The sequence below is a fragment of the Amblyomma americanum genome, chromosome 1, assembly GCF_052857255.1.
Source record: "Amblyomma americanum isolate KBUSLIRL-KWMA chromosome 1, ASM5285725v1, whole genome shotgun sequence".
Lineage (NCBI taxonomy): Eukaryota > Metazoa > Arthropoda > Arachnida > Ixodida > Ixodidae > Amblyomma > Amblyomma americanum.
In genome coordinates, this window is record NC_135497.1 from 200,337,415 (window position 1) to 200,352,439 (window position 15,025).

At 44.8% G+C, this 15,025-nt stretch overlaps 1 protein-coding gene across 6 annotated transcripts in view; it reads left to right on the forward strand.

The window, feature by feature from the left end:
- raskol (Ras GTPase-activating protein raskol) overlaps positions 1 to 15,025 on the forward strand; it is a 103,573-nt gene that overhangs the window by 74,880 nt on the left and 13,668 nt on the right. For all 6 annotated transcript variants that reach the window (XM_077648261.1, XM_077648262.1, XM_077648263.1 and 3 more), the window contains 2 exons: positions 8,119 to 8,221; positions 14,875 to 14,944. In XM_077648261.1, the coding sequence (XP_077504387.1) occupies positions 8,119 to 8,221; positions 14,875 to 14,944 (173 nt within the window). The remainder of the gene's footprint in view (positions 1 to 8,118; positions 8,222 to 14,874; positions 14,945 to 15,025) is intronic.

Sequence of the window (15,025 nt, forward strand, 5' to 3'; positions counted from 1 at the left end):
GGTGAAGAGAGAGTTCATTACCTGAAGAAGGCGAAGACGAGAAAGATTCGACCAGTCATGATAAAGCACCAAAAATATCAGCCAAAGAGGCACTAATAGGCCTGGAAAAAGTTAAGTGTTTGCTGCCCAGCAGACTGCTATGCCAGAGAAGGTCCACGAGTGCTGAGACACAGTGACTCAGTTCACAACTGCTGGAGTCCTAAGTGGCCAAGTGCAGCAGAAGATTACAGCGTTCTTTGCAAGATGTTAATTAGCGGAACTTGAGCAGATTGACAAATAAATGGGTTTGATATACGATTTGACCACCTTTTTTTTTTTTTACCTAATGGCAACAAGCTTCTGCACACTTATTTCAGTTGAGTGAACTTTCACTTTAACAAACTTTTCCCTGGGGTTCCTTGAAGTTTGTTCAAGTGAAGTTTCACTGTACAGTAGAACGGCACTCTTTGAGGTGGCTTCACCACCATGCTAGAGTGCCACAAGGAGAAGCCACCTTTTCAAGACCTTGAGGTCGTGAAGCAAATTGCATGGCGTGCACGGAAAAAGTAAAGATGGCTATGAACATAGAAAGAAGGCGGCGCGGATCACTGAGAAAGGAAAGGCAGTAAAAGTGCAGTGAGGAGTAGAAAAGGGAAAGAGCGTGCATTCGTAGCTCAGCAGCGCGAAGCACGGGGATTTTTAAGCCTACCTTTGCCCAAGGGGTGTTCACAAAGCTCTGTTTCCTGGGCATTGATTCGTTTATTGGGTAATGAAATGCAAAGATGCTGCATTCAAATGAAAGTTTAAAGTGTACTTTCGCCCGGGAGGATATCACTTTTCGATGTAAACTCCTGTTAATATGAACTCAGTTAAGGCAAATTCTCAGATAAGATGAACAGTGTTTCCCATAGACTCAGTTTAGAAAAAATCTGCTTAAAACAAGCTGTTTCGCATCCCTCTCTATTAAGACTAGCTTTTTCAGAAATCGTGAGCCGCACGGACTTCGCACAGCAGTACTTACAAAGCATCCACGTGACACTATCAGGGCAAGGAAGAGAGAGAAAAAAAAGTTAGAAGAATGGTTTCCTGCAAGAAACCTTCCCCACACCTTCACGCTTGCCTCCACAAAAAAATTTCCCCTCGCCTTCACAGGTACCGGAAACTTACTTGTGATGGCATGCTTTCGTGCGGGCAAAGCAAGGGAGAGCGCAGACATCTGACATGGCCAAATCTCGGATGTCACGTGTGTGTGACATGCTGTGCATTGCCTCCGGTGGATGAATAGGCTTGTAGAGTACACCTTCTCTTTGACTTGGGGCTTGCACAGAACATCTGTATTCATAGCACAGAGATCTGACATGGCCAGATATCGGCATCGCATATGTATCACATGCATGGTGCATCTCCTCATAACATTGGTAACAGCATTGGTAGGTTTGAAGTGCTTTCCGCCGCCAAAACTACTTTCCGCTTAAAAGCCACGGACGGTGTAATGGCATCGCTTGGTGGGCCACAAACCATTGCGCCGCAAATACGGCAGTTTCTCGAACTTACGTGGCGACGAACACAAGCAAGTACGGGATGGCGATACCTTTGTTCACAACATTCGAACAAGCCAGCGCCAACAAGCAGAATGGAGCCTGCAAACCTGCAAGCAGCTGCAAGCTGTGGCCACAAGATGGCATTACGTGTCTAGCGGTTGTGGGCAAACCGCATCCTCGAATCTAAGCCGACCCCTGAATTTCGTAAAAGATATTTAAAAAAGTACTGGCCTAGATTCAATTAAATACGGTAACAACAGTGGAAGAACAAGCAAGCATACTGGGCCAACATTTCTGCGCAGTCTCTAGTTCCTTGAAATACAAGAAACCGCTGAAAATGAAAACTGCCCCCCCTTTCCACCCTGTCCCACATGATGTAGTTCAGTGCAGGATGGCATAATAGCGCATACGCAACTCAAATCCAGTAATGCACAACAATACAATTGCAAAGCCAGCAGTCAATGGCAGATACAGCAAAAAGGCGATAAGATGGCACCCTCACATGTTGCCTGGCTGACTAGTGGCAAACCAAATAGTAAGCGGCTCAGTTGTTTCGGATTCTGGCGCATCTGGGAAGTTACCGGAAGTTTGCAATTTTTCGTCTGGGAAAGCGACCACCTGCACGAGTGCAAGCAAGCCGGGTAGACAGCGCGCAGTTTTTTCTCTTGCCACTCACTCCTTTCGCAGTCACACATGGCGACACAGCCACTCCGATCTTCTCGGCCTGCCTGGCGCGCACCCGTGTGCATGCTGATGGATGGTCTGATGCAGCAGAGAGCATAAAATATGCGAGGAAAAGTTCTTTTTTTCTTTTTTATAAACTCTGGTAATAAATTGGGCGTGCGTGAATTATGCAATCAAATATGGTATACCGTTCCCTAGTAAAGGGGTTCTGACACTTTTTTTTTTTTTGGCTCAAGGAACCCCCTCCTCCCCCGCCCCTCTCCCACTCTTCACAAGCATCACAGTCTGTCGGCGTTGTTAGTGAATAGACCCTTCGTGCTCTAGTTTTCTTCTTTTTCGTTCACTTTTTAGGTATTTGTTTGTTTCCATGCTTTCAGCAATCAGTTTTTTATTCTTCGTCGCTGCAGTTGCTCAGTTGTTATGGCGCTCGACTAGGGGCCCGAAAGACGTGGGTTCGATCTTGGCCGCGGCGGTCGAATTTCGATGGTGAAATTCTAGAGGCCTATGTACTGTGCGATGTCAGTGCACGAGAACCCCAGCTGGTCGAAATTTCCGGAGCCCTTCACCACGGCATCCCTCATAGCCTTAGTCGCTTTCGGACGGCATAAAACCCCCGTCAACTAAACTAAACTAGTTTTTTATTCTTCACTGTCCATCTCAATCATTCTCAAACCTCTAATGCCCCCCCCCCCCCCCCCCCCCCCCCAAGAGAAAAATGCAGAAAACTACGTCACAAGACAAACGTTCCCCCGCTTTCACACACTCGGCATGTTGTGCTGCGCACAGAATCACACGACGCCTCGTCCGTCCGGCTTTCATTGGCTATCTACTGCTCCCTGCTCTTGCCTCAGTGGGGGTGATTTTTTTTTTTTAATTTCGACAGATTCTGGCTTTCCAGCGCAAATGGGCTAGCTGGCAGCAAAAATTCACCCCAGCGCCACCAAAGCCAATGAAACACTCGATGAGACACGCGTGCTTTTTCTTTTGCCATGGCTGGGCTCGACCAGCTCAGCGGTATAGCTTGCACACGCATCACCTTGTGCACCATGCCTCTTCCACCACCTTGCCAGCGTTCTAAACATATATTGCAACAGAGTTTTGGCACTCTGCCAAGTTCACCGGGCGAGCCACCGCTACCAGCGCTCCTGTCAAAACAAACGCACTTCGCTATTACTGGCGCACAGCATCTTGGCATGCTGCCAAGGTCTGGTGGGCCACGGACCCACGCCAACTGCACGAAACTGAAAAACGAGCTAAAAAAGTGAGCGCTATGAAGTGAGTTTTAACAAGCCAGGTACTGTATCTGCTTCACACACACCAGAAGCGGACCAGAAAAGGGGGAAAAGCCAGTATGAGTGCTCGCGGAACCCACAAAAGCAGCCCGCGGAACCCGGTTTGAGAACCCCTGCTCTAGTATGTTCTGTTTTAGATTACGAGTGTATGATATACGGATGAGCAAGGTCATCTTACCTGAAACAGATAGACCCGGTGCCAACTTGGGACTGCATCTTGCAGCAGGCACATACAGAACGTCACTTATAACTAGCCTTTATGTTGAAACCGATGAGTCTCCCCTTGAATATAGAACAATACAGACTTGCACATACGTCATTAGAATTCGATCACTTCCAAAGCATCTCTGCTACCCCTATAGTCACCGTCTGTGCGTCCAGAGCAATATTTTGTAATAAACCACAAGCAGTCAGGCTGTTACTAATGCGATTTGAGGATAAATGCTACGAACTGGAGTCAGTGGGAATGCTACAGTGAAAGATTGTTAATTCGACTGGCCTTAATTCAGAAAATCGGATAATTCGACCGTCGTGCCTGGAGTCTATGGGACAAAACTCTCGTTAATTCGGGCGGATTTGACCACACATTGGATAATTCAGACAATTTTGGACAGCTACCGAGGCTCGAAAATAAAATAACGAAAAAGCGGCACAAAAGCGATACCCAAACGCAGCATTGTCATGGACATCAGTTAATCAGCTTGGCTCGACTTGTGGCTGGATGGGTGCTTTTCTTTGTTTTTTTTTTCACATGCCGTCATTATCGCCGGTGCCATTTTGTCGTTTTGTTGCTGTCAGTGCACTGCATCCTTACATGCTGTTTTATAGAGGACCATTGGATTTAATGCGGCTCATTTATCGAACTCGATTATTGGTGCTTTTCTGTTGTGCGCCCATGTCAGCACACTCTCCGGCGATGGGAACGAAACGGTCAAAGTGCTACGAGGCCAAGGCCTTGGCTACCAAAGTGGAAATTTTGCAGGCCCATAAGGACGGGCTCTCTTGACAAGAAGCCATGAGGAAATACGATGTGAAAAGAAGTACCCTGATCACATATGTGAAAAATGGAGAACAGATTCTTCAGGCGTTCGAAAGCGAGAAGTTGTGAGCGTCATGAAAGTGTCTGCGAACAGCAGCTCATCTGGAGTTGGAAGAGGCCTTGCTTCGGTGGGTGGTCAACTCGCGTAATGCAAACCTGCCATTGAGTGGACCCCTCATCATGACACAAGCCGAGAGGTTTGCACTGATAATGCGCCTCGATTCATTCAAAGCATTGGAAGGGTGGTGTGCATGCGAAGATTCTGAGGAGGAAGAGGGGCCATGAGAAGCCGCGGAGGCCCTTGTTATGTTGGAAGCATTTTGTTGGGACACTGCAGACAGTATGCGAGCTGCTGAGCACCTGAAAAGACTTAGAAATATAGTACTGCGTGGATTTCTGTGGGAAAGCAGACGAGCATTCTCGATTACTTAGTGCAGTAAAGCTATGTTGATAATAGTCGTGCATTTATTGATTTTTTTTTTGTCCACTCGATAATTCGGACATATTTTATGGTCCCTAGAAATCCGAATTAACGAGCTTTTACTGTACCTGTTGCGGCGCACAAGCCCAAACCACTTCCTTCGTAGTACAACCTCCTTGCAGTGTTCGATTTATCTCTGACACACTTTCATAAGGAACGAACCCCACAGGAATACATCAAACAAGAATATCTTGTACTTCAAGAAAAGCATGAGAAATACACCCAGTTTTGCACAGACTGATCAAAGACAGCCCTGTATGTTGGAAACACAATTGTAAAAGAAAACTGGTAGACAATAATACGATTACCGCGGAGCTCATCAGCCTTTACAACAGAATGCTATACTGTCTTTGTCGCAATCAAAAAAATATTATGAGAGGAAGTTAAGAATGGTATAATCTACACTGACTCACTAATCGTTCTAAAAGCGGTACACTCCAAAAACGCAGTAAACGCAGTTCAACCGTTTATAGGAGATGTCATCCACAATACAGCAACAACCAAAACATACGGAAAAGAAATGAGCCATGTCGGCATAGTTGGTAACAAAAGAGCTCGCGCATGTGCGGCACGAGCTCACCAAAGCAAACAAGAGTAAGTAAATATTTTAAGATTGCTTACAGCTACTCTAGAGTAAATAAATAAATGGCAATCCACTTGGAGTAATGAGATCAACAATAAATTGCACCTGGTATAGCCAATCCTCGGCAAATGAAAGTTGTGTCAGCACCAGGAATGCTTTATTGAAGTCGTCTTACGTTGCCTATGCATTGGAGATGCGCATCTTACAAATAAATTCATACTTGTGAAAACTGGAATAACTAAGAAAAAAAGCATTTCACAGTAGTTTACAACAAACACATTTCTTTTCACCCCAACTTACTGTTAAGAGAGAATGCAATGGTAGGTTTATCACAAGTTGTTAAATTTCTAAAAAAGAAAGAAATGTCATCAACAAATTGTAGCACTGCAAGAAACAGTTTTCCTCCATCAGTGAGATATTTCCAGCCCAGTGTTTGGCCCATGATAGCCTCAGCTGCTTATGCGCCATAAAACCCAATTCACCAAGCAACCACATTTTTCCTCTGTCTTTTGAAAAGGCTGCAAAGTTAAGAAAATATGGCAGAAGGCTGGTTCAACATTCATTGTGTTCCTGTTGGTCAATACTTTCTTTGAACTTTTTTTTTTTTGCAAACCACAAATCTTGGTCATGAATTTTTGCAATGCAATGTTCATTAATATATCCAGAATGAGAAGAAAATTTCATTCAAAAAATTTAAAATTCACAAATTTTAAAAACAAAGAATGTCTTGGCCTGCACTATGGTCCTAGGAGTGCAAAAGCAAATGGGCTCAAAATGGATGGAACAGTCATGAAGAAATCTGCTTTTTAAGGTGATTATCTGGGCAGAAATCCGTAACGAGAAAAATGCCTTTTGTTCGAGCATTTCCCTGCAATGCATAGCTGTTGCGGTTTACGAAACAATTTTTTGAGTGCCTCCCGGTCGATTTGAGCAATGAAACTTCAAGACAACATAAAAAACGAGGCATACAAGCGGGTACAACAATTATCAAAAAATCAGTTATCAGAGCGCAGCTCTTAGGCATTCATTCCTACGTTCCACGTTGTAGTCATCAGTGTGGTTGGCATAACACGCCACCTGCCGCGGTGAATTTGGAAGAATGGACGGCCGAAGGTGGCTACCGTCGGAAGATCCCGGAGGGTTGCTAGCAGCGTAACACGCCACCTGCCGGCAGGCGCAGGTAGCATGTGAAGAGCTGCACTCAGATTTCGCATTACCGATTATAGTAATCGTCTTTCAATTTTTTGCCTATTTTTTTGGGACTTCAAAGCCACATCCTCCTCTGAGCAAGGGACTGCACATCACAAACACGGACAGGTGCAGGCCACATGGACTTGTGCTGTTCACGTCCATGTTTGTGTGGCACAGTCCCTTGCTTAACAATGTACAACCGACTTGTTTAACAAAGTGCACTGTTAAAAAAAAAAGAACACAGTTTCATGCCAGCACTATTCATATTAGTTTGTGTGTATTACAATTAATGCTCGCATTGCATTTGTCTCGCTGCAAGGCTTTTTTTGTTCTTGTAGCTTGTATTTTCACACACCTAGCATACTTGCATAGCCTTTTTGTGAATGCTTCTGATAAGATGAACAAATTTCCATGTTGCCTTGGAGTTTGTCTTGAGTCTATTGTAATCCCGACAAGTTGTGCTGCACTAATGCTGCCAATGTATTAGTGTCTAAATACCATCATACTAGAGTAAGGGTGGCTATTTTACCTCAGAATTGTGGCTGATTTTCCCAATATGAAAGAGCTAAAAAGAAGTATGCAGTTTGCATCCAACGAAGAGGCAGCCAGTGTAATGTACTTTTGGTTTCGTCAACAGCCACTCATTCTTTTATGACATCATGCAGAGACTAGTACACTGGTGATGAAAGTGTACTGCCACTGATGGAGTGACATGAAAAATAATGTGCTATTAGGAAAGAATGCATTCCTTATATTCATTTGAACACCACTTGGTTCAGTTCTGTCATTTATTAATTTATTAAGACAATAGACAAGGAGAGTACTTGCTGAGCACTCCTCATGCTTTGCTTGTTTACGTCCCCTGTAATGGCTGCAATTAGTTTACTAAGTGTTATCGTCAAATTGGACGTTGCTGTTTTCTGATTTTAACTTATGCTGTCACTATGTAACACTTCTCTGAAAAGGCCATGGTGACCCCACAACATGCCATGTATATGTAGCACAGGAGCTAGCAGTGCCTGTGCAGTGGCACTAATTGTATTGTGTGTCGTTGCATTTTTTTTTTTGTCTGAGAGCTTGTGTAGCCGACCTGAGCATTGAAAAGTTTTTGAGAGGTTTCAATTACTGCTAATTTTAGATCTACCAAAGAAGTTTAAAAACAAAGCTTGCCACCATCCCTCTTTACATCAAGTACGACCAAGGTGTAGCCCACAGTTGGCATCAATTCAGACTCCTTGGATGTCTTGATTCTTAAAAACGTGGCAAGTTTTGTCAATTTCTTGGATACCCTGTGTACTTTTTCACAGAACCATGTGACATCTTTGCAGGAGGAGAGAGTGGCAGTAGTGGTCACAGCAGTGCAGCTGAAAGTGAAGCAAGTGGTACCTCAAGTCCATCCTCACCGCACCTCTGGGAAGATAATTTTTTGGGGTACGACATTTTCTTGTGTATGAAGGTTACAGCAGAATTTACCTAGCCATCTCACTTTACATGAAGTACTACCTAGGTGTAGCCCACAATTGACATCAATTCAGACTCCTTGGATGTCTTGTATCTTTTCTAACTGAAATTTATTCTTTTTTTTTTTTGCCAGATTTGTGCACAAAAATATGGATGGTTACACTCGAGGAGCCTAATTTTGATAGCTTTTTGTCTGAAAGCCTTGTTATTATCTCTTATTGATGATATGTTGCTGAAAACCTTGTGACACGCGTCGAGCGCTGCTCTGAACCGTTGGCCAAGCTGTCATTAATGTCAGCCAAGTGTTGGATCTTCAGATAAAATGCAGTCATGTGATGCCAGTGAGTAGTGATCTTTTATTCCAGGCGGTTAGTTAGTGCTGGTCATCAGGCACGCCTCGTATCATCCATACTTTCAATGCATTGCGTATTTGAAGGATTTTCAGGGGCTGCTCTGATTTGTCACAAAAATGCATGTTGCTGTGATCACACAAGAATCGTGCAAGGCACAAAAGAATCACTACAATGGCTCCTTTTGCAGTAGGACCCAGCTATCAGCGACTCTGCCATGTTTGCTAACAAAAGTTGTGTAGCATGACCTTCATACATGCATTTTAAAATCTCTGCATTGTGGCACAAGAACTGGCTGCTTAGAAAATTGAAGTTTTGTTCTTAGACTGTATACCAGATATTATTGCACTAGGAGCTTTGAAATAGCCTACGGAGCACGTCAGTCACCCATGACCCATGCTCAATGAGTGAAGTGAGAAAAATGTTGAAATTGGGAGCATCCTAATACCGTATATACTCATGTAAGGGCCGCACGCCCAACTTGGAAGTCTGCAATTTGAAAAAAATTTAAGCTACAATAATTTTTATGTGTACATAATTTTTCCTGTGCGGTATGTTCCGCTGGGGCTGAAAGACAATGAATACTGCCTGTGACACTTGGTACGACCACGGATGCGTCAGCGATTTGTGTTCTTACTGGAAAGAAGAAAACGTGATCGTAATGATCCCCCTACTGCACAGTGGCCAGAATATATTGCACTTATGCTATCGGCACGTTTACTTGTGACAGCGCAACGTCCACTAGGCTGGGGCTCCAGCCGAACACATGCTTTGCATAGAAGCCGCAGCAAAGGTGCTTTGTATCTAATCACAATTTATCATAAAAGGTATAGCCTTGCTACTGGTTTACCATCACACAATAACCTCACATCAAAATTAACATAATTGATTTCCGCAAGGCCTTCAATGTAGAAGCACACGAGAAAGCAGGCCTGGCAAAGGCCACCTCACACCAACTGCCTCAGGTCACACGCGTGGAGCGCCGCTCCGAACCGTCGGCCAAGCTGTCATTACTGTCAGCCGAGTGTTGGATCTTCAGATAACATGCAGTCATGTGATGCCAGTGAGTAGTTATCTTTTATTCCAGGCGGTTAGTTAGTGCTGGTCGTCAGGCACGCCTCGTATCATCCATACTTTCAATGCATTGCGTATATGAAGGATTTGCAGGGGCTGCTCTGATTTTCCACAAAAATGCATGTCCTCTCATAAACCGCGGGACGCGCAGGACTGCTGTAGTCGGAGAAAATTAATGGAAAAATGCTGGTCCCGTGTTAGGGCCGCACCCCGCCAAAACCGAGAAAAAAAAGCGTGGCCCTTACAGAGTATATACGGTATTCGAAATTTTCAACACAAATCAGATATGTTTGTTATTCGGTTCATATTTAATTTGAGAAATTTATATTTGATAATTTCCAAATATATTCGAAACTTTGTGAATATTCAGTAGCGATCTGATGTTGCGCTGACTTTCATAAGTCCAACCAGGGCGAAACCATAGTGTCTGGGCAAATTATCCGAAGATTTAGTTCAAAGTGTCGAGAAGACAGTACAAATGCGTCCTATTCGCTTTCTTCACAATCGTTTATTACATAGACTAACCACTTTAGGACACTGCTAGACTTTTACCTCGTGAAAGTCCGCAGGTGAGCTTTCCCACATATCACTTGTGATGAGAACAAGATGGTAGACCACTCGCTTTGAACAATCACAATGCAGAAACGTGGGATTTTATGGTGATAGTCGTTCTACGGAGTTTACCCTTTGTCTTCATGTAGATGAAGTCCGTAATACCGTATTTACACGATTGTAAGTCATATTTCTGAAAAAATAAAAAAAAGGAAACAAACTTGGAAATTGTTTACGCTTGGCCTTTAATAATAGAACGCGATAGCACTATCCTGCGGCCTCCGCTTATCGCCAGCCGCTATCGGCTGCCGCGCACAGGGGCGCCCGTGGGCACATTCCAAAACGAAAATGTATTATTCAGTGGACTACTCGTCCACACTTGCGCCATCGTCCTCACTAGCGCTGCCGTCGTGATCGCTGCTGCGGTTCCACAGGTCGTCGTTCTAACATCGTCGTGCAGCGAAATCCTGCACTTCGCAAACAGCCACATCACGACATCGCGTGGAACAGCTGAAAATTTTGCCTCGCTGCAGCTGCCACACCTGTATCACCCGTTGCGAACGTCAGACTTGCGGCCCGGCGCGCAGTTCATTTCTTTGGCGTAAAGAATGACAGCCATCTTGAACGTAGCCGTGAATGAGTGCCGGTCGCTTAACGAACCCAAAGCACAAATGCTGAAAGATGAAGCACTACATTAAAAACTTGCGAAACGCGGCCAGCAGTAGTCAAATGCGTCAGAGCCAAAGAGAAACTACGCGTGATTGGCGTCGGCTCTTCCGTCTGCTACCGACACTCCCTGACGCCGCTGCGGTTCCAAGTGGGGTGTTGCTGCGATTGAAACAGCGGCTCTTCCATCAACTATCGACGCTTCCTTGAGCGCCGAATGCACGGTTGAAAGTAAACAAAGAAAAACTTGGGCGACGCCTATTGAGAGTAGAACGCAAATGCATTATCGTGCTGCCACCGCTTATCAGCAGCCTCAATCTGCGGCCACATGTGAGCAGTGGGCTGGTGCTGGTTTGTTGCTTATCGGCGGCCACCATCAGTGGCCTCGCGTGGGGTGGGGATGCCGGTTCTGCGCATTGACATAGCAGCTGCTCAAGACCAACACCAAGAGCAATGCGATGGAGCCGTGCAGCAAAAATGCAACCACGCTGTAGCATGCCTGGTATCTCGTTTGTCTCGCCTTTATTTATGGTGCGATGCTTTTGTTTCGATTCTAAGTCGACCCCCCCCCCCCACACACACACACACACACACACACACACACACACACACTTCGGATTTTCAAATTTTGAAAAATAGGTCGACTTACAATCGTGTAAATACGGTATTAGGCAAGCGCCCAGAGTGCACCCACTGAAGGATGCCATGGAGGAGATGCCTTCTGGGCCTAGAGGGTGCCCGGAAGTGGCCTGGTCTGCTAGGGACGCTGGAGAGTGGTGGTTTCATACATACATGTGCACGCATGCGCCACGGGTTCTTTGTCGAAGGGGATGGACCTTGAACTGCCATCTCGGAAAAGGTTCATACTAGGAAAGCCATGCAGCAGTGGGAATGTAGAAAGCCTCAACGCTGAGCAGCCACTGCCTCTACGTGAGATTTGCAACTTCCTTGCATTCTTCGCTGGCCTTCACAACTTTGGTTGTTTTCTTACAACATTCCTGAGGCTACCACATTGTACTCCTTGTGTGCTGTCTGGTCTGACAGGGCGTACTTGTGGTGGACAGTGCCTTGAGGAGCATAAAAACGCTTATGTTGCTCCAACTTTGCCATGAGATTTTTTTTTTTATGTGGGTACCCTGGTAGTTTTCATTGGTTGAGCTGTGCTTTCATTTATTTTTCATAGCTGTAGACCCAGGTCTCATCTTTATGGCATTTAAAAAATGTCCTCAGCTGTTAGCACCACCCAGCGAGTCCTGTGAAACTTCAGCACGAGCTTTTTTCTGTTTCCTTGTCTTAAACAAATCAAGGAATTGGTCACACTGCGTTTCGTAATTAAATCCTCAGTCATAATTTCAAAAACAGTGGTCTGTAGAATCTCCTTGGTTGTCTTCTAGTACAGTAGTACAGTACAGCCATACAGTAGTTATTGTTGAGTGCAGTTCGCGCCCACTTATTTTCAGGCATTGCTAGCTCTGAGAGGCCTCCCACAATGCTCGTGGCTTTCATTATTACTGCAACCATCCCTAGATCACAGCTGCCAGAATTATGTCTGTGTTTCACTAATGAAATTATCTCCAGAAGATTCACCAATTATTTTTAACACTTGAGAAAATGAATGCCATGCCAGGAGCAGCACTTGATGGAAACTCGTTGTTCCAGTCACTGCCATTCTGAGCACAACATTTACTGTGCTTCTCTGCATCCTTTGGCGTCTCAATTATAATCGAACGGCCGAAAACAAGAGTGACTATTCTTGCATATGTTGGGTCCTCTCTGGTAGATAATAAAGTGATGTGTCTGAGTTAGATAAGCAATCAAACCTGCATATATTGATCTTGCAAAAAAAAAATGCCTATGAGCTCGATGTAACGAGTAATTTGATACAAAAGTAGCAGTAAATTTAACAACTTACAAACACAATGAAAAGGAAAAAATGTATTTCTATGATAGCCACTTACTGCGTGCAGATTGCCTCTGAGAGAGCACATTTTTCAGTGTTGTTAACGGATTCCAAACAGCTGAGACCGCAGCCTTCTATTGACACACAGTAGCGATGAACAATGTGAACGCACGAAGCACGTGGGCACAGGTTCTTTCAAATTGTCACAGTTTGCATCTGGGGTGCTCTGGTTACCCACAACATTGGCAATGATGTCTTCGTCCGCAAGCTCCCCCGCAGTCACAACATTGTCGCCCGTGGAGACAAAGTCGTCTGCGGCTGCCCCATCACAAATAGCACCAGGAAATTTGGACAGTTGATTCCACAAACCATCAAGACCCACGACGGCTTCACCAAGCTTACCCGACAAAGAATTTGCTCCATCTATTTTGGAAATGCAGAGACCAGAATATTGGAAGCAAATCTGTGTACAGTTGAACATCTGTGTAATGAACTTCAGTGTGACGAAATCTTCGATGTAATGAAGTATCGTATTTACTCGCGTAATGAACCCACTCGCATAATGAACCCGCCCCCCACTTTGTCGGTCAGAATTTACTTTTTTTTTCGCCTTTAGCTTTTTGTAGCTGGTTCCTCAGCCGTCCCAGCGCAGACCTTGGAAGATGCTGCCGGCCCCGATAACATCACTTGCTTGTTTATCTTTTGAGAAGAGCTCCTGCCAGAGGTGTGGGGGGAGGGGAGGGGGAGAGCGCGGTGGCGGGCGAACTTGGCAGAGCGCCAAGACATTGTATGCTGTAAGCTAAGTCATTCGCATTACGCACTCGTCACAGTCCTTTGTTTTTTAACCTCTAGTAAAAGACGCACGCCTGACCTTCAGGGCCCGTGTTCGTGTCTGACCGCGCCTGTTTGTTGATTACCGAAGGTCGGACCGACGGAGGTATGATATGAAATATCGACCCTTCCAAATAAATCTGTTGAATCTTTTTTTTCCCCGCGTAATGACCCCCCCGCCCCCCCCAAACGGATGTCAACTTTTCTGGAAAAAAAGTGTGTTCATTGCGCGAGTAAATATGGTATTTCAGTTTTTATAATTTCGCGTCCTCAGAACACCATGTATTTTTATCATCAGTATATAACCAAGTAGATTTTGCCGCACTTTCAGTGTAACGAAATTTCATTGCTGTCTGGAAACGAACCTGAAGAAAAATTGTATCGCGGTCACGAGTGGCTGAGCAGGGCACGTGCCGAAGTGTGCATCGGAGCACGTATGTAATATGGTCATTGCCTGGCTTTCACATACAGAGCACATAGGCAGACACAGATACGATGATGATCATAGTGGCGAGCGTGCCGCAGGCCCCGCCATCTGGGGTAGTACGGGCAAAGCTTCGACCCCTTGAATTATAGTGCAAGGGGTCGAAGCATCTGTAAACAACTACGAGGAGATCCTGGCTACTTTTCCCATTGCCGTCAACAGACCAGATGCTTTGAGAAGTTTCATATGCGCTAAGAACAGCACAAACGTGGACTGAATTTTGCAAGGACTAGAAAAGGAGCTGTTCAGACCTTGTGTCAAGAAATGCTAATCGGCATTTTTGTCTAGTGATGTTGTCAATAAATGCCTTTGTAGCGCATTTAATAGTTAATTTTGAAATCTTGGGCAGGTTGGATCATCCATTTTCTTGAGTAATACATTTTGTGTGTTTTTTTTTTTTTTTTTTTTTTTTTTTTTTGTTTAACATGCCAGTGAGATTCTCTTCCATATCGTGAAGAGTGGAGAAGGGGTGCTGCATTCTGGGCTGCTCTCTTTTGGGGGTGGGGGGAATGAAAATTTACAAATGTATGGAGCATTCGGTTGCACACTTTACCTGGTACTAAGCTAAATGTTTTGCAATACATGACAAGAGTCATGTATTGCCCTTCTGTGTAAAGCATGGTTGCAAGCAATAGTGGTTTAGATTAGGACATGGTTGGAATTCCTGGAGCTTGCACTTTGCAATTAGTTGTGTTGTTTCAGCAAAGCAGTGCAAGTGAAAGAACAAAAGAGTGCATATGACATGTAGCTATGCACTCTGTTGCAGGGCTGCTGGTGAATTGGCTGGAAGGAGTCGAGAGGGCGATGAGAGGCTTGCTTGCAGAAGCCTTCGTGAAGTAAGTATCGGTGCAGCTGGCTTTTAGTTGTAGGTGTGACCTTCTCTACTGTTTCGTGGGGATCAGTATATGAGTGTTAAG